The 23,626-nt window shown below is 67.7% G+C and overlaps 1 protein-coding gene across 1 annotated transcript in view; it reads left to right on the top strand.

The window, feature by feature from the left end:
- BAHCC1 (BAH domain and coiled-coil containing 1) overlaps positions 1-23,626 on the top strand; it is a 63,192-nt gene that overhangs the window by 36,747 nt on the left and 2,819 nt on the right. The window contains 31 exon segments of the mRNA XM_058704944.1: positions 604-726; positions 3,788-5,551; positions 5,864-5,972; positions 6,306-6,511; positions 6,688-6,846; positions 7,107-7,279; positions 7,415-7,751; positions 8,817-9,644; positions 13,898-14,097; positions 14,231-14,367; positions 14,721-14,849; positions 16,860-16,977; positions 17,460-17,751; positions 18,459-18,641; positions 18,734-19,035; positions 19,282-19,389; positions 19,493-19,667; positions 19,762-19,841; positions 19,843-19,877; positions 19,979-20,054; positions 20,213-20,321; positions 20,595-20,714; positions 20,806-20,859; positions 20,862-20,942; positions 20,945-20,980; positions 21,112-21,207; positions 21,210-21,395; positions 21,398-21,478; positions 21,481-21,525; positions 21,528-22,333; positions 23,357-23,593. Of these exon segments, the coding sequence (XP_058560927.1) occupies positions 604-726; positions 3,788-5,551; positions 5,864-5,972; positions 6,306-6,511; positions 6,688-6,846; positions 7,107-7,279; positions 7,415-7,751; positions 8,817-9,644; positions 13,898-14,097; positions 14,231-14,367; positions 14,721-14,849; positions 16,860-16,977; positions 17,460-17,751; positions 18,459-18,641; positions 18,734-19,035; positions 19,282-19,389; positions 19,493-19,667; positions 19,762-19,841; positions 19,843-19,877; positions 19,979-20,054; positions 20,213-20,321; positions 20,595-20,714; positions 20,806-20,859; positions 20,862-20,942; positions 20,945-20,980; positions 21,112-21,207; positions 21,210-21,395; positions 21,398-21,478; positions 21,481-21,525; positions 21,528-22,333; positions 23,357-23,593 (7,385 nt within the window).

Raw genomic sequence — 23,626 nt, 5'->3', positions numbered from 1 at the left:
GGGAGGGTGTCAGGGCTGGGGGCCAGCTCCCTCTGTAGATCCAGACTGGAGGCCGGGCCGCTGGAGAACCAGGCCATGCTGGCAGCCCCAGCAAAATGCGAGTCGGCATCCCCCGACGGCGCCAGCCCCAGGGTGCGGGCTGCCCGAGCACTTAGGTGCCCGTTGGATGGCGTGGGCCGAGGTGGCACCTGGCCCTGGCTGTCCTGGCTGGCAGTTCGGCCTGTGCAGCAAGGGCCTCCGTCCAGCATGTGTGTCCGCTGCGGCCCCGTCCTCCCAAGATGCCTCTCCGAGAGGAGCTTTTGTTGCCCTGCCTCAGAGCTCCCGCCGTGTGCTACTGGGGGAGGGACCGCAGGCGCCCTCTCCCATCTTCCTCTCTCCCAGCCCATCAGCAATTCAATTTGTGCCGCACCAGAGGGATGGTGTTAGTCGAGTCAGAGTTAATATGATGTATTGATGGGTTGATTTCCCACCGGCGGGCTGTATACCAGGCTCTGCGGGGCGCCGCTCCTGGGCCGCCCACTGCTTCTCCCCTCCCTGGGGTCCGGGTGCATGCGGGCCGGGGCCTCGGGGGTGCCTCTGCAGCCAGTGTCCTTGCTCCTCCAGCTCCAGGGTACCCCAGATTTTCGGGGAGTCTGGCATCCACCTTCCTACCCATGAGCCACTTGGATCACCATGGAAACAGCAATGTTCTCTATGGGCAACATCGTTTCTATGGAACCCAAAAAGGCAAGTGCTGGCTTGGGGCCTCGCTGGGGGTCTGGGGCACAGGGCATCCGGGAGGGTGGGGCCGGGCGGGGCTGGGGGCTTCTGGGGTACCAGGTGAAGAGGGCCAGCCTGGGCAGACCCTCCTCTCCGGGTCTCAGGCCACGGAGGGGTAGGGACCGAGGACAGGGAGCCTGCTTCTCAGGCTCCCGGAGGATTTAAAGTCTCAGGACCATGGCCAAGAGGCAGGTCATGTGCTGGGGTTAGGTGCGCACCCTGAAGACACAGCCATGCTGTCTGGACGTCTCCGGTTCCGGTGGAAGATTCCCAAACGACCGAAGCCCCTAAGGGGTGGTGCCTAGCCCCTCGGCACCTAGCCTTGACCTGCGCACACGATTTCCCGATCCCCACCGCCCTGGGCAGCTCAGGGGGGGAGGATGCCATCGGGCGGGGGTGGGGGGGGAGGAAGCCCCCAGAAGCCTGCACTTCCTGCCTCACCCAAGCTGCACACCGGGGCCTCAGGTCAGACAGAGGCTGCAGGCTGTGTTGGGGCGTCAATGTGCCCCAGCAGGCAGAGGAGGGGCTCTCATTCCATCGGCAGGAGGGGGCCCCCAGGAGGTGTCTCTGGAGAGGGGACACCGAGGTCAGGGCTTTGCTGATGAGAAGGCAGGGCTGATGGGACTGTGGGGAGGGTGTACGTGCACACGTGTGTACGTGCATGCGTGCCCTCTCGGGCGTGCACACGCACTCTCATGCAAAAGCCCAACCTCAAGGTCAGGGAGCCCACAGGAGATGTGGCCACCGGGGGAGTGGCTGGGGCCCTCAGTGCCCTGTCTCCTAGATTTTTCCTGGATGGGATCACATCTCATTTGCATTTTAGGAAGGTTTCTCTGGGGTCGTGCCAGTAGATGGGCAGGGAGGCTGTTGGGTTCCTTACCATGTTTCAGATGACAAGTGATATGGACTTGAATTGGGGCATGGGGGTCCCACTGGGGGTGTGGAGGGGACATGCAGGTCAAGAGGTCCTAGGTGAGCCCCATTCATGGCCAGGCTGTGGGAGGGGTGCACCTCCGGGGGAGCAGCTCAGAGGGGAGGGGTGAGCTCGTCTTCCACACAGAGGGACTTTCCCAGGGGTATCCAGGAGGTGGCTGGACACACATGGTGGGGGACAGGTTGAGCCAGCCCAGGGAGAGGGGCCAACCTGGGTGAGGACACACACAGCTCCGGGGATCCCAAGGAGCCCCAAGCCTGGGGCCCTCAGTGGAGGCAGAGGAGGGGACCACAAAGCACCCAGCAGGGTCTGGCTGATGGACAGGACACCGGGCTGGGCTTCAGGACCTAGCAGTTCAATCAGAGTGTGCTGAAGGGGGCCTCAGGGAAGGAAGGGAGGCCCCCAGCAAGGTGACCCCCAGTGAGGCACTTTGGGGGTGGAGCCTATGGCCAGTGCTCATGTCCTCCTAGCCCTGCCCCAGTCCTTTCTCCCAACAAGCTTCCCACTCCCGGACATTGCTGTGTCTTGTGCCTTTGGGCCGGGCGGGGCAGCTGAGGTCCGGAAAGCTTTGGCCTTGACCCAGCCGAGGATGGGCTGGCTGGGATTGATTCGGACAAGGGTCGGCCTGTGCCAGGGCCAGGAAAGCCTGCCACCCCCTGCCCCAGGAGATGGGTAGGTGAGGGCTGCTCCCCGGAAACCAAGTTTCCCGCATGTGGGGCCAGGTGCTCCGCTACCCAGCCAGAGGACAGCCCCCACCGGCCCCAGGCGGGGTCCCCCAAACTCCCACGCGTGCAGCCGTTTTGACAGCATTTGTCAGGGGCGACAGCCCGACCCGGTGACCCAGAGCCCAGAACTGCCCTTGCAGCAATGGGGCGCTCGTGGCCTCTGGGCTTTCAGTGCTGTGGTGGAGCCCCACCCAAGAACGTTTTGGTTTCGGAAATCAAGCTAATTAGGTTTCACCCAGGCTACTCTTCCCCGGCGCCCCGCCCCCTGCCCCCCTCCCTGCCAGTTTTAATTAGCAGGAAATTGACAAGGAACTTACGTGCATGAGGACAGTTTTACAAGTTCCAAATGTTTCTTTGTTCCCCCTTGTCTGCCCCCTCGGGGTACCCCAGGTCCACAGAGACAGGAGCCCAGCTTTGGGAGCAGCGGGCGGCCCCAGGCTGGAAGGGCTGGCCCAGGGCCCAGGCTGGACAGCAGGCCACGGCCCAGCCCAGGGAGCTGGGGGTACACTGCCCCCTACTGCCCACCACCCACCGCCAGCCTCCATGGGCCCAGAGCTGTGGGGGCTGCCGGCTGCGATCACTTCCTCTTCTCCCTTCAAAGCATCCCCGGATCCCCCGGCCTGAGGTGCCCACAGTTAACATGCAGAGAGGAGCTGGGGGCCTGCCAGGGTGTTCAGGAGGTAGGCGAGCGGGGTCCTCCGCCCCCAGCCCATCCTCAGACTTGGCCTCACTTTCTCCTGGGTCTTAGCCCTTACAGGGGCCTAGTCAGAGACGGGCACTTCGCAGCCCACAGTGCACGGTCCCGCTTGCAGTGGCCGGGTGTCCGGGCACAGCCAGCGGTGTGGTGGCCACATCACGCCACATGCTGTGTGCCACCGGCCACTTAGGCAGCCCCGAACCGTGAGTCAGCGACCTCCCCTGCTTTTAAGGTTCTGATGGCCGATTTTGAGGCCCTGGCGTTGCCTGGGGCGGGGGAGATGCCTGTGGCCCCGTACCCCTCTGGCTCTAATCCCTGTGGGCGCCGGGCAGGGCAGGGGCCCCGGGCCATTCGCAGCTCCCACCTCCCGGGGGGCCGAACACGAGTCAGAACCTTCCTAGGGAGAGGGAGTTAGTGTTTACCGGGGACAGAACGACGATAAAGTTCTGGAGACGGACGGTGGTGGCGACTGCACGGCACCGTGAAGGTTCGCAGTGCCAGCCGACGGCGCACTTAAACACGGTTAAAGTGGGAGATCCCACGTGACGTCTCTTACAACTTTAAACCTTCTCAGACGGTAACTGCCAGCAGGCGGTGGACAGGCTCCTGGAGCCTGTGTCTTGGGGAAGTCCCCCAGCCCTCCGGTGACCACACGGTTCTCTCGGCACGCAGATAACTTCTACCTGCGCAACCTGCCCCCCCAGCCCACCCTCCTGCCTGCCAACCACAACTTCCCCGGCGTGGCCCGAGCCGCCCCCGGCCACCCCATCAGCTCCTGTAGCCGCGACCGAGGCGAGCCCGGCCCCCTGCAGAAGGGTGCCAAGGAGTTCGACCGCTTCCTCATGGGCAGAGAGCTGGGCAGAGAGAAGGCCGGCAAGGCTGCAGAGGGCAAGGAGAGGCCGGCAGCGGGGGAGGAGGACGGCGGCAAGGAGCGGCACAAGCTCGTGCTGCCCATGCCGGCAGACGGCCACTGCAAGGACGGCGGCGGGACGCCCCGGGGCGCCTGCGAGGGCCGCCCCAAGCACCTCGCCTCCTGCCTCCTCAACACCAAGGTGCTCAACGGCGAGACGGGCAAGGCCTCGCTGGCCAGCTGCGCGGGGGGCATGCTGGTGCGGCCCGGCGTGGGCATCGCGGCCTCCGGACGCTGCACCAAGGAGGCGGCGGGCCCCGCAGAGCCCGGGCCGGCCTTCGGCGAGGGCCTGGAGAGGCGGCAGACGCGGTGCCAGGCCACGTCCTACGCGGTGCCGTCTGGCCTGCCCGCCGGGCCGCCCCCGCCCCTCAGCACAGCCACCGGCTCCTTCCCCTGCTTGCAGCTGCACGCGGGCCCGGACGGGCTCTGCCCGCTGCAGGACAAAGTCCCCCGAGACCTGAAGGCCAGCGGGCCCACCTTCGTGCCTTCTGTGGGACACCTGGCGGACAAGAGCCGCCCCTTTCAGGCAGCCGAGGCCTGTGCGGTGGCAGGTGACGGCAAAGACCGGCACCTCGATGGGGCCTTGGCCCCTGAACACGCTGTGCCCTATGGGGTCTCCTACGCTCACCTGAAGGCCGAGGGCAAGGCCGAGCGGCGGCCTGGGGGCTTCGAGGCGGCTCTCAACCCCCGGCTAAAGGGCCTGGAGTATCTCAACAGCACAGGCCCCGAGACCCCCTTCTCCGGGCTCCCCAAAGGTGGTCTGGACAAAAGTGGCTACTTCGAGCTGCCTGCCCACTCCCAGGACTGTGCCCGGCCGAGTCACCAGGACCCGCTCGGTGGGAAGGTCACCCAGGCCTGCTGCACTTTAGATAAGACCGCCAGCAAGGAGGCCCCCTCCGGTCCCCCTGGGGCCCAGAAGGTGGCCCGGATCCGGCATCAGCAGCACTTGGTGACCCCCGAGGTGGAGCCAGGGGGCAGTGGGGCGGAAGCCAAGCGCACGTCCCTGGAACTGGCGTCTCTGGGCTATGGTGGGCCCCACCTACCCCCGTGGAGCATCCAGTCGGGCCAGGGCACTGCCATGGCCATTGGCGAGGAGCATAAGGCTGGCACCTACCTGGACCCCTTTAGCAGCAGCCTGCAGCAGGCCGCACTCCTGCCCCAGGATCTGCCCGCCCCACCCGATGAGGTCTCGGCCATGAAGAACCTGCTCAAATACAGCAACCAAGCGCTGGTCGTCGGCCAGAAGGCACCCTTCGTGGGCCTGGGTGGCCTCAAGGCCAGCTGTGCCCAGCAGGATGTGAAGTTCCCCACCTCCAAAGGCCCAGCCCAGGCCCCGGGCGAGGCAGAGAGGCCCGACTGTGCCCGAAGCCGGGAACACGACACCCCACACAGTGACGCGGAAGTGAGGCAGCCTCCCGTGGGCATCGCGGTGGCCTTGTCCCGGCAGAAGGACACGGTGAGCCGGCCCGAGATGGCCTACGGCACCAACACCGGGCGGCAGGGCCGGGCAGCCCCTGCATTCAAAGGTAGGCCCCTGCGCAGGGAGGAAGGCGGGGAGTGTGGCCGGCCTGCCCTCCTCTGCCCATCCGGAGCTCACAAAGGGCGGGCCCTGGACTCACCCGCCGTCCCCGCCCCACGTCTTCGGTCCCGTCCCTCACTGGGCTGACCGGCCCGCCCCCATCCCTCGAAGCCACCACTCCCCACACCTGCCTTCGGCAGAACCCCCGAGGCCCATGGGGCGGGAGACCCTCCCTCGGCTTGTCACCCCCTTGCCCTGCTTGCTTTAGCCTCTGGCTCTCCGGCCGCCCCAGCCCCTGTCCCTTCGGCCATGTCCGCAGCAGGAGCTGGGCCCCGCTCCACCCACGTGCTGGACCTGGAGGCTGAGGAAGAAAGGGCACGCCTGTCCGAGGACCGCCTGGGGCTCGCCGGCCGGGAGCTCCTGCTTCAGTGAGAACAGGGCTTCAGCCGCCGCGGGGGCAGTGGGGGGGGGGGGGGTCAGGCTTTGTGGCCTGACTCGGGCAGGTCTGCCTACCCCGACCCCAGGTTTGCTGGGGTTTCTGCCCGTGTCGAGGGGAGCTCTGCGAACTTTTCCCTCTGCTGTCGGGGCCGCTGTGGGGGTGGAGGCCCCCAATACTGAGGCCCGCCCTATCCTGTGGTGTACCTGGGACCTTCTGAGCCCCACTCCCTCCTCCAAGGTTGATGTCCACAGGATGGGGTGGAGGAGGTGGGTAGGTGGCCAGGCGGTTGGGCTGAGCCCCCTCCAACCTCGGTGATGCACAGGGACAAGGACCGCCTGGAGTTCTCCCGGATCCACCCGCCCGGCAGCTGCCCCGGAGACCTGGCCCCTCATCTCATGATCGCCAGCGGCTCCTCGCTGCAGAACAGCCAGCTGGGCGGGGACCCAGCCCCCCACCCCCACCCCGCCCACCCCCCGTGGCTGCCCCGCACCCGCAGCCCCTCTTTGTGGATGGGGGGGCATTCCTATGGTCAGTGCTCCCAGGGCAGGCGGTGGGGGGTGGGGGTGGGGGAGGGACAGCCAGGATGCCTGAGGTGGGGCCTGCGTCCTGACCGGGCTGGACGGTCCTCAGCCTGGTGTGGGAGGCCCGAGAGTGTCAGGACCCGGTGCTGCACGCGCCCTGGTGACCGGGCCTTGTCTCCCCAGGCCTCGGGCACCCCGCCCTGCACCAGAACTTGCCCCCCGGCTTCGCCGCCTCTGTGCCCGGCTCCATACCCTCCGTCTTCCCCCTCTCCCAGGACAGCCCTGCACAGCTCGTCATTCTGCCCTCGGAGCCCACGCCCCACACAGCCCCCCACGCGCTTGGTAAGAGCCTCCCGGGCCGGCTGTTTGTATGGGGTGGGGGGTGTGGGAAGTGGGTCTGGAGAAGGGAGCAGCCCACACGGCCGTGGGGACAGTGAGGCGGGGCTGCCCGCCCGTGTGGCCCAGGCCCAGGCCCAGGAAGCAGGCGCAAGGTAAGTGAGGGGCGGGGAAGGGGCCGGCTCAGGGGGCTGGGGACACGGGGCACAGGGCACGGGCCCGGTCCTGGTCCATCTGTCTGATGGTTCCTCTGGCCCTGCCCACAGCTGACGTCATGGACCAGGCCTCACTGTGGCCCCCCATGTATGGGGGCCGGGGCCCCGCCTCCCACGTGCAGCACCCCAGCCAGCTCCCCGTGTACTCGCGGTCCCAGCTCCTGCGCCAGCAAGAGCTCTATGCCCTACAGCAGCAGCAGCAGCAGAGGGCTGCGCCCGTCCAGGTACCTGCCCAGGGCACACCCAGCGGGGACCCAGGGCTCCTTCCTCCCTCTCTGCTCCAGGCTTCCCCACCCCCCAATGCCCTGAGCAGGGGGTCGAGCTGGCTGAGCCTCTCCCTCCCCCCCCCCCGCCGACAGCGGAAGCCCGAGGACCACCACCTGGAGCAGGAAGAGCCCACCCAGGAGAAGACCCTGAAGTCCACCCACAAGCCAGTTGCCTTAACCCCCACAGCCAAGGGCACCCCCTCACCTGCCACCATAGGCCCTGCCAAGCTGTCCCCTTGCTGCCACTCGCCTACCCCGAAGCCCCCTGCCAGCTGCCCCACACCGCCACCGCCACCGCGTCCCGGAGCCTCGTGCACTTTATCCGTCCGCCCCTCGGGCAGCCCCGGGCCCGGCTCCAAGCTGCCCAGCTCCGAGGACAAGAGCGGGGAGGGCCGGCGGTCCGGAGCCGACCTGAGCGCGTTGGAACCAGGTGAGAGTGGGCAGCGCTGGGCTGACCTGGGCCCGCCCCCTTCCACTCGGAGGCTTTTCTCCACTTCCGGGTGGGCAGAGCTGAACTGAGGGGGCTACCTGGTTTGGCACCTGCAAAGGCCTTCCAGGTAGGGCCCAGGGCGCTGTTCCTTGTCCTTCCCCGTCCACAATCCTGGATGACCCATGCGGCGAGCACTGAGGGACCCCACCACCACCTCCTCCCCAGTTCCTGGCAGACGGGGCGGGATGAGGGCTGGGCTCAGCTGACCGGCAGTGGGGGCTACGGACAGTGAAGTGCCTGGCCTGCTGGGGCCGGTGGCAGGACCTGGGCACCAGCCGCAGGACCGGCTCCCGTCCCTGGCTCCGGGTCTCGGCGAAGCGGGGCGAGGGAGCTCCTCCTGGAGCCGTCTGGGCTCCTGCCGCCCACCGCCCGCCCGCCGCGCCCCTAGGCTCTCGCTGTCCCTGAACAAGGCCCCACGTTGACGCGGCAAACCCGTGTGGCAAACATAAAACCTGCCCCCGTCCCACAATAAGGAGACTGAGCCAACAGAAGTTGTGTTTTTGTTTTTGGGGGGTTTGGGTTTTGGGGTGGGGAGTGTTGCTAGCTTTTTTCCTCTTAGTTTTTTTTTTTTTTTTAATGCAGTTAATGGGGCATGCCTCCGACAGGCTGCCGGCTCGTTCTGGTTCTGAGAAAGCCTGGTCCAAGTATCTTGTTTTAAACCACCCCCCTTCTGGTTAGCCACAGCACGCCGTGCCCCAGAGGGCCCCTGCACACCCCTGTGGACCCCCGGGGCCACGGCAGGAGCTGAGGTGGTCACAGCCGTCTGGCCAGGGAGAGCGTCCTGGGCTGGGCTGGGGGCGCTGGCTCCAGGGACCTCCTCTCCTGCCCTCAGGTGCCCCCTCAGTGTAACGTGTTCCCTGTCCTCATCTCACCTGTTTCGAAGGCAGAGGGCAGGCTGGAGACCCTCCCTCCCAGGTGGCAGTCGGGGATTTGAGGCCACCCTCTTGGCACAGGGCCACCCGTGCCCCCAGCTGCCCTCTCCTGACAACACTCCCTCTTTCACAGACCTGCCTCCCGGATACACGTGCCCTGTGGCCAGCTCGGGCTTCTCCCTGTCCCCCAGCGTGCACTCTCCTGACCTCTCGGACCCCAAAACTATGCAAACTGCAGCTCCCAGGGTCCAGCCTGAGCCAGCGAGGACGTTACTACCCGGGGAGCTGCCCCCCCGAAGCCCCCAGAGCCCACAGGAGCCGGGGTTGCCCTTGGGGGCCAGGGAGGCCACCCAGGACCTTGCCGCCACCCCCCACCCTGCCGAGCGGGGACCCTTGGGGAAGGCAGCAGACCTCAGCCCACTGGAGGGGCTTCGAGAACTGCGATGTGGGGCCCTCCTCGAGGGAGGGGGCCCCGAGGCCATCGGCCAGGCTCATTCTACTCAGGGAGGGGCTGCAGAGGAGGGGGCCGTGGTGGAGAGGGGCACGGAGGTGGGGCCAGGGCCTTCATCGGGGGCCAGCGCCCCGGCCCCGCAGCAGCTGAAGAGTCCAGGTGCCCTCAGTGAGGCCGGGCCGGGCAATTGGCAGGCCCCCAGGGAAGCAAAGCCGGAAGAGGGGGCTGAGTATCAGGAGGTCGAGCTGCAGGAGGAGGAGGGCCGGGGGCCAGCTTCCAAGAACAGCCACCTGCCCAGGGCACTCCCGGGCCTGGACGCCCTGGTGGCCGCCACCATCGACCTGGGGGACCTGCCAGGTGTCAGCCCGCCGGACCCACAGCTTGCCGCTGCCCCTGGGCCCCCACGCACAGCCCCCTCGGCCTGTAGCTCAGGGATTCATGGAATTGCCCTGCTCAGCGAGCTGGCCGACCTGGAGATCCAGCAGCAAAGGAGGGAGCCCGCCTTGCGAGGTAAGCACCACCCTGTGAACGCTCTGGAAGCTGGACCCTCGGGGCCAGGACTACACCCTGACCGTGGTTTCAGAAGGACAGAGTCTGGGTCAGCATGCCCCGTGTATGTTGCAGTGTCCACAGCGCCCCGTGGGGGCCTTACAGTTGTCCCCATACGCTGTCCCCCAGTCACATTACGAGGAAGCCAAGACCCTCAGGGGGATGAGGTGGCTGAACTGGGGCCTTGCCTCCGGGAAGGCAGAGGAAAGCCTGTGTGGCTCCTGGCCCGAGGCCTGCCAGGTCTCTGCTTAGGCTGTTGCCTCCCAGGCCCAGGGGAAGTGGTCCAAGACTGACCACGTGTCCCCCGCAATGTCACCAGGGCCGAGGTGCCGGTCCTTCCTGTCCCGGGGCTGAATGCAGGTTGAGATGCTTCTGGGCTCCCGGCCCCAGAGGGGCCCCAGGGTGCGGGCACAGGGCCTGGTGCCACCCCATGGTGAGCCCTGGACTGGAGCCCGTGGGGACCCCACACAGGCCAGCCGGGGCAGTCGCTCCAGAGGGGCCCCCTGAGGAAACCCTCGCGCGGGAGCACCCCCAGCCAGGCATCGTGCGCGCTGATATTTATAGACAGAGCCCAACAGAGTTCTCTCAGCTTGCCCACTTGTTTTCCTGACGCATAAAGCGCTCTGCTGCCAGCCACAGGCGCCTTTTGTGCTCTTTGGAGATAAAGCAAATGTTCTCGTAAAGTTAATTTCCCCAGAGGCCTCTGTGTCACCCCTCCTGCCCACCTAGACGGACCCACCGCTGTGCCGAGGGCAGTTTGCTGGGGAGCACCCACCGTGGACTCCCAGCTGGACCCCAGGAGGGCCTAAGTTAGGGCTCCGGGCTGTAGGGTGAGGGGGGGAGCCCCGGGCCGGGCCCGGGCTGCCCAGACCCACCACATGAGCGTGGCTGGCACGAAAGTGCCGAGCGGATGCCGGGCCCAGTGTGTGTGGCCACCCAGTCTGTGCATGTGAATGCCTGCTGGACCGCGGCCCATTCATTGAAAGAACGCTCACGTGGAGACCACGTGAGTCCCTTGTGGGCGTTGCAACTACAGCCCAGGCCAGGCGCCTCAGTCGCTGGGGTGTGTGGACCGAGGAAGATGCATGGCCAGGTCGCCACTCCACCCGCCCCTCCTGGAGCCCCCAGGCCCCCACCCTCCCCTCCTGGAACCCCCAGGCCCCCACCCTCCCCTCCTGGAACCCCCAGGCCCCCACCCTCCCCTCCTGGAGCACCCAAGCCCCCACCCTCCCCTCCTGGAGCACCCAAGCCCCCACCCTCCCCTCCTGGAGCACTCAGGCCCCCACCCTCCCCTCCTGGAACCCCCAGGCCCCCACCCTCCCCTCCTGGAACCCCCAGGCCCCCACCCTCCCCTCTTGGAGCACCCAAGCCCCCACCCTCCCCTCTTGGAGCACCCAAGCCCCCACCCTCCCCTCCTGGAGCACTCAGGCCCCCACCCTCCCCTCCTGGAACCCCCAGGCCCCCACCCTCCCCTCCTGGAACCCCCAGGCCCCCACCCTCCCCTCTTGGAGCACCCAGGCCCCCACCCTCCCCTCCTGGAGCACCCAGGCCCCCACCCTCCCTTCCTGGAACCCCCAGACCCCCACCCTCCCCTCCTGGAACCCCCAGACCTCCACCCTCCCCTCTTGGAGCACCCAAGCCCCCACCCTCCCCTCCTGGAGCACTCGGGCCCCCACCCTCCCTTCCTGGAACCCCCAGACCTCCACCCTCCCCTCTTGGAGCACCCAGGCCCCCACCCTCCCCTCCTGGAACCCCCAGACCTCCACCCTCCCCTCTTGGAGCACCCAGGCTCCCACCCTCCCCTCCTGGAGCACTCAGGCCCCCACCCTCCCTTCCTGGAACACCCAGACCCCCACCCTCCCCTCTTGGAGCACCCAGGCCCCATCCTGTCCTCTGTCCCAGTTAACTGGCTAGTCTGTGCACTCTCAGAGCCAGAGCTGTTCCCTATGAGCACAATGACCGCCTTGCCTGAAATGAATTAGGAGATTGGCTGCGATCTCAGATGAGCAGCAAGATTCACAGAGGGAGAAAGTGGGAGAAATATGTCCCAGGAAGCAGGGGTCCCAAGGGACAGCAGAGCCTCCTGTCCCTTCCTCCCCAGAAGGGACCCCCTGAACCCCCTCCAGGCCGGGCACGGCATTTGGTGGAAGGCCCCTGGGAAGCAGGGACGAGGAGGTTGGCAGGTTTGCAGCCGAGTTGTGGTGGGGCAGGAGTTCAAACCCCAGGCCATTTGCTCATGGGCAACCTCACTGACCTGGGTACTCAGAGCCCCTCAGCCCCACCCAGAAGACCTCAGCTGCAGGACCCTTGGCCTGCCCCCACCTGGGCTCAAGTTGGGGGGGGGGGGGCCTCAGTGGGGGCACTGCCCGGCCCTCAGACCTCCGCACCAGATGCAGGGACTTGACCCCCAGACTGAGCCCTCGGGGGGGAGAAGGGCGGGGAGTCAGACCCTGTGTCTGCCTGGCCTTGGATGGGGAGGTCTGTACCCAGGAGCCCGGCCCTGAGACACCAGAACATCCCGCCCTTGGAGAGCCACCTGAGCCTCCCTTCCACCCCAGATGTTTGGGGAGCCCAGACCCTGTCCGTCCCGGAGTGTGGATGCCCCTTTTTCTCCTGAGTGAGCCTGGGATCCAGGTCTGTGAAGCTGCGGCTTGTCTGGCCCCAGGCCCTTCCAGGGACAGGAGTTAGAGACACCCCAGGGCATCGGGGTGGGGCTGTCTCTCTCTCCACAGCCCCCAGGGCTGCAGAGCTTTGCAGGGTGTTGTTTGAAGCCAAGAAAAGCCCTCCCTACCTCATCTCCAACCCCACCCCCACCCCCACCCCCACCCCCAGGCTCACCCACGGGATTGTACCGGCTCAGCAGGCTGAGCCTGAGGACCGGGGCCGGGCCGCCCGGGCAGGGGAGCAAAGGAGCTTCCTGGTGACCACAGTGACCCCAACAGATAGGACACCGTGTGGGACTTGTCGCTGAAGTAGGGCTTCCGGACAGCCCTGCCCTGGCTTCCAGAGGGAAGAACAGCCCACGCCCTAGGAGGAGAGAGCCCCTTAGCCTCCCGCTCCGGGGCCACCCGACACAGCCTCCTGTGGCCTCAGCTCAGAACCGGCGTCCAGAAGTTTCAGCTCCTGGCACCCGCCTCGCCGCCTTGTCCCATTGCTGAGGCCGGCTCACCCTGATGGCCGCGTCCCCCCTTTGCGGTTAACGAGTATTTCGCAGGGAGGTGCTTGGAAGCAGTTGTCCCTGCCTCTTCACGCATTCTCTCCGTGCATTTAACCTGTTTGTGGCAGGGTGACTCGCGGATTCTTACTCTCTTTGGCCGGTTGTAATCTGCACTCTCACTATTTAACCGGAGGATTGGAGCTGTGTCAGATTCGGCCCCTGCAGCTGGCCCATGTGCCCGCCGCCGTGTCCCCCTCACCTTCCGAGCACCTCCTGTGTTCCTGGCTCACCACACACCACCCCTGCCCCTGGAAACAGGCATTTCTCCCAGGAGCCAGGCTCCTTTCCAGGGAGGTGGAATTAGAAGCCACGTTCAGGGTGTTCGATGTGCTCATTGCCACTGGGATATCGCTGCTCCCCGGCCACCTCGGAGGAGCTGTGTGTCCTGTAGGTCCTGAAAAGCACAACTGCCCGTGGACGGCTTTAGTCCCAGCAGCCGTCTGACCCCGCAGGGCTCCCCCTGGCCGGCTCCCCTTCCCTGGCCGTGGCTCCTCGTGGGAACAGCCTGCCCACGGGGGCCTGACTCCCCACCTCCGCTGCCACCCTGCCCCATCCCGAGTCTCCGCTCCAGGCCTCACCCCTGGATGGACGCTGCCCTCCACTGGCTCAGCTCGGACCCTGCCCTGGGCCGTTCCTCTCACCCCACTCTTCACGAATCTGGGAGGGGCAGGAAACGCACGGGCACTTTCTGTTGAGGCCGAATAAGCCACAAGCCTCTATCAGACGGATTGGGCGCTTCCCCAACTGGCCTGGCCCACAGTAGCCAGGGGGGACTTCTCCTCTCCCCGGAGCTGAGGCAGGGTGCTCGGTGCCTGCCCCTGTGCCCATCTCGCTGTTTCCCACCACCTCACCCTGGCCCTTGGTCCTCGTGGCTGGGGGAGCCGGGCAGCCTGGAGGGTCCGGGCCAGACCAAGATGCAGGCGGACAACAGGAGACCCTGTGGGGGGCGGTACGTGCCGGCCTGCCGCACACACACTGACCCTCGTGTCCCCCGCAGAGGAAAAGGACGTGCTGGCGTTCGACCTGCAGCGCCTGGCCACGCTGGCCTCAGCCTGGTCCCTGGTGGAGGCCGCTGGCCTGGACAGCCCCTCCTCCTCTGCCCGGCCCCCCGCTGCCGACCCCTGCAGGGCTCCCACACTCACCCCCCGCATGCAGATTCTGCAACGGAAGGACACCTGGACCCCCAAGACCAAGCCTGTGAGTGGGGGGGAGGGGGGGGCCCGGTCGCCCCCGGTGCCACAACCCAAGGGGCCCCCTGAGCACCCGTGCCGGCCGCCCCCGCCGTGGGGCCCCGCCTGGGCTCACAGGCCCCCGTGCCCCTGCCCACCAGGTCTGCCCCCTCAAGGCCGCCATCGACCGGCTGGACACGCAGGAGGTAGAGATGCGCGTCCAGCTGGCAGAGCTGCAGCGGCGCTACAAGGAGAAGCAGCGGGAGCTGGCTCGCCTCCAGCGCAGACACGACCACGAGTAGGGCCCCGGGCGGCAGCCGGGCGGGGCGGGCGCGGCGGGGGCCGGGTGGGGGGCCCCCCCCCCCCCCCCCCCCCCGCTGTGCAGGCCCGGGACCACTACCTCGGGGTCAGGGAGCCACCCCACGCGCGCCCGGGCTGAGCCGGGCTGGAGGCTGGCGTCCAGGATGGCCCCCGGAGGCCGTGGGAGGAAGGCTGGCGCGTTGGGCCACGTGAGGGCCCAGCTCCCCGAGTCTCGGGGGGGCCTGCTCTGCCCCTGCAGCCCTCCAAGGCCAGTGCCCTCTGCTGAACCCCTGTCAGGGGGGCCAGGGTGGGTGCAAGCCTCTGAGCGCCCCCCACCCCCGTGGCCTGCAGGAGAGAGGAGAGCTCGCGCAGCCCCGCGAGGCGGGGGCCCGGCCGGCCCAGGAAGCGCAAGTACCCCAGCTTGCTGCCCGCCCTGCGTCCTGGGGGCCAGCTCCCCAGGGGCGACGGCAAGAAAGTCAAGTAAGTCCCGGTGCGTGGGCCGCCGTGGGGTGCCCCGGGCTGGGGGTGCGTGTGGCGGGACTGGGGTGGGCCCAGGGTGCCCTCGACGCCCCTGTCCGCACGCTGCTGGCTCCCCCCGCCTTCAAGCTCCCGTGAGGACCCAGCTCCCCTCTCCCAGAGCTGTAGCCACAGACAGAGCCCGCTGCAGACCTCTCCCCTTCCCTCTGCCCCACGCCGGGCCCGGTGCGTGGCCACACCAGGTCCACACACCTGGCCGGGGCATCACCCCTGCCCGCGCCCGGCCCCCTCGGGTGCCAGGCGGCGTTGCGGAAAAGCCTCTCTGTCTGCACCGTGTAACACTGTTGGTCACGCTGCGGTGCTGCGCACGCTGTCGGCGCAATGTTATTATCCATTACCCGCCCGGCGCACTCGTTGGCACGCTCCCGGGCCGGGCATAATTGTCCTTCCCGGCTACAAATTGCCTCTCCCGGCAGACCTATTTGCATAAATCCAACGAGCTGCTCCAAACGCGATTGGCGAGCCTGCGTGCTCGCTGCATCAATCCTGATGATTTGGTAATAATAGTTAAATCGGCACTAAATGGTTCCTTCAATTAAGACAGAGGCAAAAAATTAATCTCAGGGCTTTATGTCACAAAACATTAGCAAATGCAGAGAAGGTTACAGGGAGGGGGGTTCGCATCGCCTGTGGGCGGTGGCAGGGATAGGCCATATGGCTGGGGGGGGGGGGGGGGGAGGGCGTCTCCCCGAGCTGCCCCTCCCCCCGCTGCCCAGGTGTCCCCAGCCAGGGGACTCCCAGGCTCTCCCTTTGAGAACCAGCCAGCGCTGTCAGGGCCTCTGGCCAAGGTAGGGCCGACCGAGGCTGGAGTCTGGCCAGTGGCTGCGTCAGGGGGTCCTGGCGAGGCTGCCCCGAGCTGCCCTCAGGCCCCCGGCCTGGTACTTGGCATTACAACACTTCCTCCACTGACCCACAAAGCCCGGCCCTGGCTGGAGGGTAGCAGCCTCAGGACAAGGAAGGACACACAGTCCGGGGCCCTCCCTCCTCAAGGATCCGGCTCCCTCCTGAATCCCGGGCTCTCCCCCGCTGCGGGCCGTGCCCTGCGGTGGTTGCCGACAGCTGGGACCAGGCAGGAAGTGGAAGGTTGGGGGGGGTGGGGGGTGGGGGCAGCCTCACTGCACGGCCGGCTTCCTGCCTGGTCCCCTCTCTGGGCGGGAAGGTGAAAGGTGATGTCTGTCCCCACAAAGCCAGGGTTCTCAGGCTCCGTCTGTGACTCATTTTCTTTAACACCATGTGAGTGGGGGAGGGGGCAGGTGACAGGCCCGGCCCCACCCACACCTGTGGGACATGGGGAAACCGAGACTTGGTGTCAGTAGACTCCCAGGCCCCCCCCCGCCGGATGTGGGTGCTGGGGTTCAGGCTCCCCTCCCTCAAGAACTGGGATTAAGAGCAGGTGTCTGAGCCCAGCAGTCAGGGTCCCAGGAGGCTGGGAGGCAGACCCTGGACAGGAGTGTCTCTGGCCACTGTGCCCCGACCTCTTTCTGGCAGTGGCGGAGAGGGAGGCAGGGGACCCCATTCTCAGGAGCCTCTCTAACACCGTCCTTGTTCCAAACCGTGGTGGCCGCTGGCCTTGGCACTCACCGAGGGCCAGTCCTAGGACTGGGACCGACCTCCCCCACCCTTGCAGAGAGCCGTAATAGTTCCCGTCCCTGTTTCCCAGGTGTGAAGACTGAGGCCACAGCTGGGACACACAGTGGTCCAGCTGGCCACAGAGCCCTGGCCCCTGAGCTTTAGGCCGCCCCTCCCCGGTTAGCGAGAGGACCGGCCGGCAGGCAGGCGGCTGGGGCTCAGCACTGGTTCGGCCTCCGGGCCGCCTGGCAGCACGGCGCGTGCTCCAAGGAGCCCGGCACAGGAGCGCAGCCTCGTTCGGGAAAGGGCAGAGCGAGGACGGGGCCAGGGTGCCGAGGCGTGCCTGCAGCTGGCCCATGCCCACCTGCGCCCCCATGCCCCCAGGGCGGTGCGGTCCAGCCTGAGCCTGCTGTGTGCTGAGCTGCGGGGTGGCGAGGAGCCTGCGAGGAAGCAAAGCCGACTGGAGAGCAGCGTCTACGTGGGCCTGCAGCCGGCCTCTGCGGTGAGCACTGCAGCGGCCTCACCCTGGGCTCTGGGGCTCGGTGAGCCTCACGGCAGAGGCCGGCCCTGGGCCTGCAGGTGTGACTGGGGCTGGCGATGCTCACTCCAGCAGAAAGAAAAAGTGCACGATGTTATAGGTCACGGAGTCTTCAGCAGTGAACCCAGTGTCAGGTGCACCCCGTGTGCAGTGGGTGGCCTGGAGGCAGCTGTCACCCCACCTGAGCATGTTGTCACCTTGCCCGGCCCTCCCAGAACAGACACCCGGGCCCTCGACGTCCATCCCCCAAGCTCAAGTAGGGTGGGCCGTCTGGGAGGTGCCGTGGAGCGGGGGATAGGGGTGCTGGGCTCCAGTGGCCGAGCCCCGTGCCCCCTGGGCCCCTTCAGCGGACGGGGGCCGAGGAAGTGCCACTTGTGAGCCGGCGCTGGCAGAGGGCAGGCTGAAGGCCGCAGGGCTGAGCGCAGCCACCGCCTTCCCGTTCACAGGAAAAGGTCCGGTGCAAGAGAAGCAGCGGTCAGGGCGAGCTGGCGTCTGCCATGGCCCACAAGGTGGCCCAGCTGAAGCCGAAAGTGAAGAGCAAGGGGCTGCCTGCCGGCCTCAGCCCCTTCAGGCGGAAGGAGGCCGCCCCAGGGGGACGCATCCGGAAGAAGCTGTCCAGAGCCAAGAGCACCAAGGTGCCGGGGGCCGCCCGGCACACGCAGCCGGATGGCGGTGTCGGCAGCAGGGAGACGCCCAAGTTCCCAGCCCAGTCGGCGGTGGCCCCGGCACACGAGGCAGGCAAGTGGGTCTGAGGGCCGCAGCCGGGACCGCCGGGCCCAGACGGCCATCAGAGCCAGGTGGCGGCTTGTGGAGTGTGGGGGACCCGGGGACAGCCTCCCCGCTGGGGCAGCCGGGGAGGGGGGTGGGGTGGGGGGGGGGAAGGAGACCCTGCCCTGCGGGGCCGCGAGAGCCACGGGAAAGAAAGAGGCCTCTGGATACATCCCGGAAAGGGGGCTAAAAATAGCCCCTCTGCCGGCTGGAGGCGGCTTTCCTGCAGGCTGATCTGGAGGGGTTATCTGGCCTCCAGGAGGCACACGTGTCCAGAGACAGGAGCCTGGAGAACTAGGTGCTTCCTCCCCACCAGGCCTCGCCCCGCCTGCACCCAGCTTGCGCCTGAGAACAAAGGGAGGGCGAGAGGAAGCAGGAAGCAGGAGGGCAGTAAGGGGCCGGAGCTGCCCTGAGGAGGGGGATCCCCAGGCCCGCGGGCTGGCGCCCCACTGCCCAGGGTGTAAGAAAGGAAAATAGAGACAGGGAAAGGAAGGTCAGATAGCGGCTCCTCCCCTAACCCGTGCTCGTCCACGCACCCTCACCAGGAGGCCGGCCCAGGTGCCTGCCCCTCCCCCCCGCCCCCCAGCCCATCCACGTGCATGCAGATGAACAGATCCCCCACCCCCAAAATGGCGTCGCTGTGACACCAAGTCATCTGGACGCTCTGCCTTCCCCAGGCGCCGGCTATGACAGCGAGAACGGCATAGATTTCTTGGGGACAGAGGCACCCCCCAAGGAGCCCGGGCTGGCGCTGCATGGGGGGGCCAGTGTGGCCGTGCTGGGACCCTCACCCTCTTCCGTGGTCAAGATGGAGGCCAACCAGAAGGCCAAGAAGAAGAAGGAGAGGCAGGGCTTACTAGGTAACGAGGAGGCCAGGGCGGGCTGGGGCCAGCCTGGCGGCTGAGGGCCCAGCACCCGGGACGCCTGTGACGGCCGCCCTCTCCCCGCACAGGGGCCTGCCGCCTGTCCAGCCCAGAGAGCGAGGTCAAGGTCAAGAGGCGCACGGTGAAGGCCAAGGTGGGCACCAAGCTGGAGCGGGCCCCAGGACGCAGGCCCCCAGGCGCACCAGGCAAAAAGAAAGCCAAGGGCAAGGCCAAAGGTGGCCTGCGGGCGGAGCCGGGGACCACCCCCAGCAGGGACACCCTCTTCAGCCCCGCCCGCGCCTTCACCTGCCGTGAGGAGGGCAGCAAGCTGGCCAGCGAGCGCCTCAAGAGGGCCACACGCAAGAGCACAATCCTTCAGCCGGGACTGCGGGTAGGCTCTGCGGGCACCCCTGCTACGGGGCACCCCGGCTGGCCTGGGCTCCGCGGGCGGGCGTCAGATACAGAAGGAGCTCCCACCCTGTCCCCCTTGCCCGCTCATGTGGCCCGCCCGGGGGTGAGCCTGCCCCACACCCCTGAACTCACACTCGGGGTCAGCCTGCACCACGCCCGGCGGTGGCTGTGAGCAGGGAGGCTGGGGCCCCCCTCACCGCGGTTCCTTCCCTCCCGCCCCGAACAGCGGAAGAACGGGGCCCTGTCCATCGCCCTGTCGCCACGCAACGCCAAGGCCATCCTGGGGAAGGGCAGGAAGGTGGGCAAGGTGAAAAGCAAGGCTGTCGGCAAGCAGGTAGCGTTCCCCCCCCCCCCCCCCGGGGCGCCCAGTCGGGGTTGCAGACCTCTCCCGCCCCGCCCCCCCCCTCCAGAGGGAGTTGACCCCTCTGGCCCCCCAGGGCAAGGGCCGGGCAGTGAGTCGGCTGCTGGAGAGCTTTGCTGTGGAAGACGACTTTGCATTTGACGACAACGGCAGCTTTGAGGAGGAGGAGGAGGAAGAGGAGGAGGACGAAGCGGAGGAAGAGCCGGCTGGGGCCAGCGGTCCTCTGAGCGCGGAGCAGAGCGCCGCCCTGGGTGAGTGCCAGGGCGAGTGCCAGGGCCGGGAGGCAGCCGCGGGGGTGGGGGCGGGGCCGGGGCCGGGGCCGGCGCTGACAGCCTGTCCCCTCAGCTGGCTCGTGCACCATCCACAAGGAGGATCTGCAGGACGGGCTGCCCGTGCTCATTCCCAAGGAGGACAGTCTGCTGTACGGCGGGCAGCGTCAGGACCCTGCAGCCCCCCGACATGTGAGGCCCGGGTGCGGGGAGGGAGGGCGGCGGGCCTGGGCCAGGGTGGGCGACCGCGGCCCGCAGCCCCTCTCACACGCCACGCCCCCCTCGCCCCTCAGCTACAGCATCGTCATCGAGGGCGAGAGAGGCAACAGGCAGAGGATCTACTCGCTGGAGCAGCTGCTGCAGGAGGCGGTGAGGGGACGGCCCCCATTGGACCCGCCGCCCCGGGGAGGTGGGCCTGGCTGCACCCCGCCCCTCCTGGGCCCCGCCCTCCCCCCCGCAGCCCCTCCCCCCGCCCACTCACGCCCCCCCCCCCCCCCCCCCCCCCCCCCCCCCCCCCGGTCCTCCAGGTGCTGGATGTCCGGCCACAGTCCAGCCGCTACCTCCCACCCGGCACGAGGGTCTGTGCCTACTGGAGCCAGAAGTCACGTTGCCTGTATCCAGGCAACGTGGTCCGAGGTAAGCCCCCCCGAATTCCCCACGAGGCCGCCAGCAGCCCCCCCATCCAGGCAGGGGATGTGGAGCCCCCGGGGGGCAGGCAGGTGGGTGAGCGAGCGGGCAGTGCCCCAGGCGGGGGTGATGGACGGTGGTGCCGTGCCGCTCAGGCCGGGCCGCGGGAGGCAGCGAGGTCGGGGGGGGGGGGGGGGGGGGGGGGGAGAAGGGGGGGCGGCGTCTGTTTCCTGGCTGCTGGGGCGGCGCCAAGGTCGACCGTGACGGGGCCCTCGTCCCCAGGTGCCTGCAGTGACGAGGAAGGGGACCTGGACTCCGTGGTCGTGGAGTTTGATGACGGGGACACCGGCCACATCGCCGTCTCCAACATCAGGCTGCTGCCTCCGGACTTCAAAATCCAGTGTGAGTGCCGGGGCCGCGGGGGTGGGCCTCCCTGTGGAGCCAGCGCCCGGGTCCCGAGGCACAGCGCTGAGGCCGCGCGTCCGCTCCGCAGGCACCGAGCCCTCGCCCGCCCTGCTGGTGTCCGGCAGCTGCCGGAGGACCAAGAAGCCTCCTTCGAGGCCCCTCCCCCCGGCGAGACCACCGCCCCCAGCCTGTCTCCCAAGGCGCACGAAGGCCCCGAAGCCCCCAAGCCCCCGGGAAGAAATCCGTCAGCAAAGACAAAGCTGGTACTCGTGGGACCACCCAGAACCCTGGCGTGGGGGTCCGCCTCCGGGTGTGGGGGACCGGGAGGCGCGGGGCCGGGTGGGGGGGGAGGGTGGAGCCGGGGGTCCCCCTGACTCTACCCGCCTCCCCCCAGGCAAAGCGGAGCTCCTGACCTCGGGCGCCAAGCCCCCCGCCCGCCGCCCCCGCCGCCCCCGCCGCCCCCCAGCCGCCGCCGGGGCCTCGGACCACTTCCTGGCCGCCGGGGCAGCCCGCTGCTGAGCTGGTCGGCGGTGGCGCAGACAAAGCGGAAGGCGGCGGCCGCGGCGGGCGGCAAGGGGCCCGGCGTGCTGCAGAATCTCTTCCAGCTCAACGGCAGCGCGAAGAAGCTGCGGGCCCGGGAGGCGCTGTTCCCCGTGCACAGCGTGGCCGCGCCCGTGTTCGCAACGGTTTCCGGGCCGACTCCTTCAGCAGCCTGGCCAGCTCGTACGCGCCCTTCGTCGGCGGGGCCGGGCCGGGCCTGCCGGGGGCGCCCACAAGCTGCTGCGGGCCAAGAAGGCCGAGCGGGCAGAGGCGAGAAGGGCGCGCGGCGGCGGGCGGGCGGCGAGTTCCTGGTCAAGCTGGACCACGAGGGCGTGACCTCCCCCAAGAACAAGAACTGCAAGGCGCTGCTCATGGGTGACAAGGACCTCGGGCCCAAGCTGGGGCGGCCCCTGCCCAGCCCCAGCTACGCGCACCCGGCCCTCGTGGGCAAGGACAGGAAGGGGCGGGCGCCCGTGCACCCGCTGCCCATGGGGCTGGCGCTGCGCAAGTTCGCGGGCCAGGCCGAGTTCCCGCTGCCTTGCGACAGCGACTGTCACAGCTCCTACTCGGACGACGAGGAGGACGGGCCCGGGCTGGCCCCCGGCGTGCCCTCCCGCTTCCTCGCCCGCCTGTCCGTGTCGTCCTCCTCCTCAGGCTCCACCACCTCCTCCTCCTCGGGCTCCCTGTCCACCTCCAGCCTCTGCTCCTCGGACGACGAGGGCTCGTCCTACAGCTCGGACGACGAGGACCCGGCGCTGCTCCTGCAGACCTGCCTCACCCACCCCGTGCCCGCCCTCCTGGCCCAGCCCGAGGCCTTGCGCTCCAAGGGGGGCGGGCCCCACGCGCACGCGCACGCGCAGCGCTGCTTCCTGTCCAGGGCCGCGGTGGCCAGCGGGGGCGCGGGCACCGGCCCGAGCGGCGGCAAGTCCAAGCTCAAGCGCAAGGAGGCCCTGAGCTTCTCCAAAGCCAAAGAGCTTTCCCGGAGGCAGCGGCTGCCCTCCGTGGAAAACCGGCCAAAGATCTCAGCCTTCCTGCCTGCCCGGCAGCTCTGGAAGTGGTCGGGGAACCCCACACAGGTAGGTGGGCCCGTCTCCCAGCCGGGGAGGGGGAGGGGGAGGGCAGCGAGGAGCCCCTGGTGCCCAGGAGGCCGGCCTGCTCCCTCTCTCGCTTCTTTCTTTGGGTTGTCCTATTTAATGTCGACCAAACAAAAAGAAAGAAAGAAAATCAAAGGAAAACGAGGAAAGAGAAAACCTTGCCACCTGATGGGACAAGGCAGATGACCACAGCCACCCTGTCCCCTCCAAGTCCTTGTCTCTGCCTGTAAGATCGTGTACAGGATGTTTGCACTGGGGCAGGCAGCCTGTTTTTGTTATTGTTGTTTCTAATGTTTATCTTTGAGAGAGAGAGACAGAGGGGTGAGCTGGAGAGGGTTAGAGAGAGGGAGACACAGAATCCGAAGCGGGCTCCAGGCCCCGAGCTGTCAGCACCGAGCCTGACGCGGGGCTCGAACCCACGAACCGTGAGATCATGACCTGAGCAGAAGTCGGACGCCCAGCCGACTAAGCACCCCCAGGCGCCCCAGCGTTTCTCGAGCGGCAGAGGTCCGCTTGGTTGCGTGTCTTTCCGTGTCCGTAAACAACACAGGCAGCTCTGCGCGTTTTGAGCACCTCGAGCACCTCGTTGCATGGACAAGAACGTTGTTCTTTGCCAACACTCTACGTGTGGACGTGCGGTTGTCCGGGGCGTTTTGTCCTTGCAAACGTGTGTGCACTGGACGCCTCGTGCTCTCTCCCCACCCCACCCCCGCCTCAGGTCCACTGTTCCTTTATGGTCGCTTTGGATCTTGACATCCTGACCGGTGGGCAGGGTAGGTCTGGGTGTGGCCACCTCGTCCCGGACCTCTGGCTGTGCTGGCCTTCCTCCAGCCGCCACGGTGCCCCGCGTGGACCTGGGGTGCCCGTGCACACACGCTTACACACACGACATGCCGTCTGTTCCTCCTGCGTATTCCCTCCCCTTGTGTGTGTGTCCCTGTCATTCTGTCCTGGCTGCCGCCTGGGCCCCCTCATTGCCCTCGGCCTCTGGTTGTGTCCCTGCAGAGGCGGGGCATGAAGGGGAAAGCCAGGAAGCTGTTCTACAAGGCCATCGTCCGGGGCAAGGAGACACTGCGCATCGGGGACTGTGCCGTCTTCCTGTCGGCCGGGCGGCCCAACCTGCCCTACATCGGCCGCATTGAGAGCATGTGGGAGTCCTGGGGCAGTAACATGGTGGTGAAGGTCAAGTGGTTCTACCACCCGGAGGAGACGAAGCTGGGGAAGCGGCAGAGTGATGGGAAGGTGAGAGAATGGGGGAGGGGGCGGTGCCCCGTA

This window comes from Neofelis nebulosa, chromosome 16, assembly GCF_028018385.1.
Source record: "Neofelis nebulosa isolate mNeoNeb1 chromosome 16, mNeoNeb1.pri, whole genome shotgun sequence".
Lineage (NCBI taxonomy): Eukaryota > Metazoa > Chordata > Mammalia > Carnivora > Felidae > Neofelis > Neofelis nebulosa.
The sequence above is the reverse complement of the archived record's forward strand: the minus strand, read 5'-3'. Positions and strand labels throughout refer to the sequence as shown.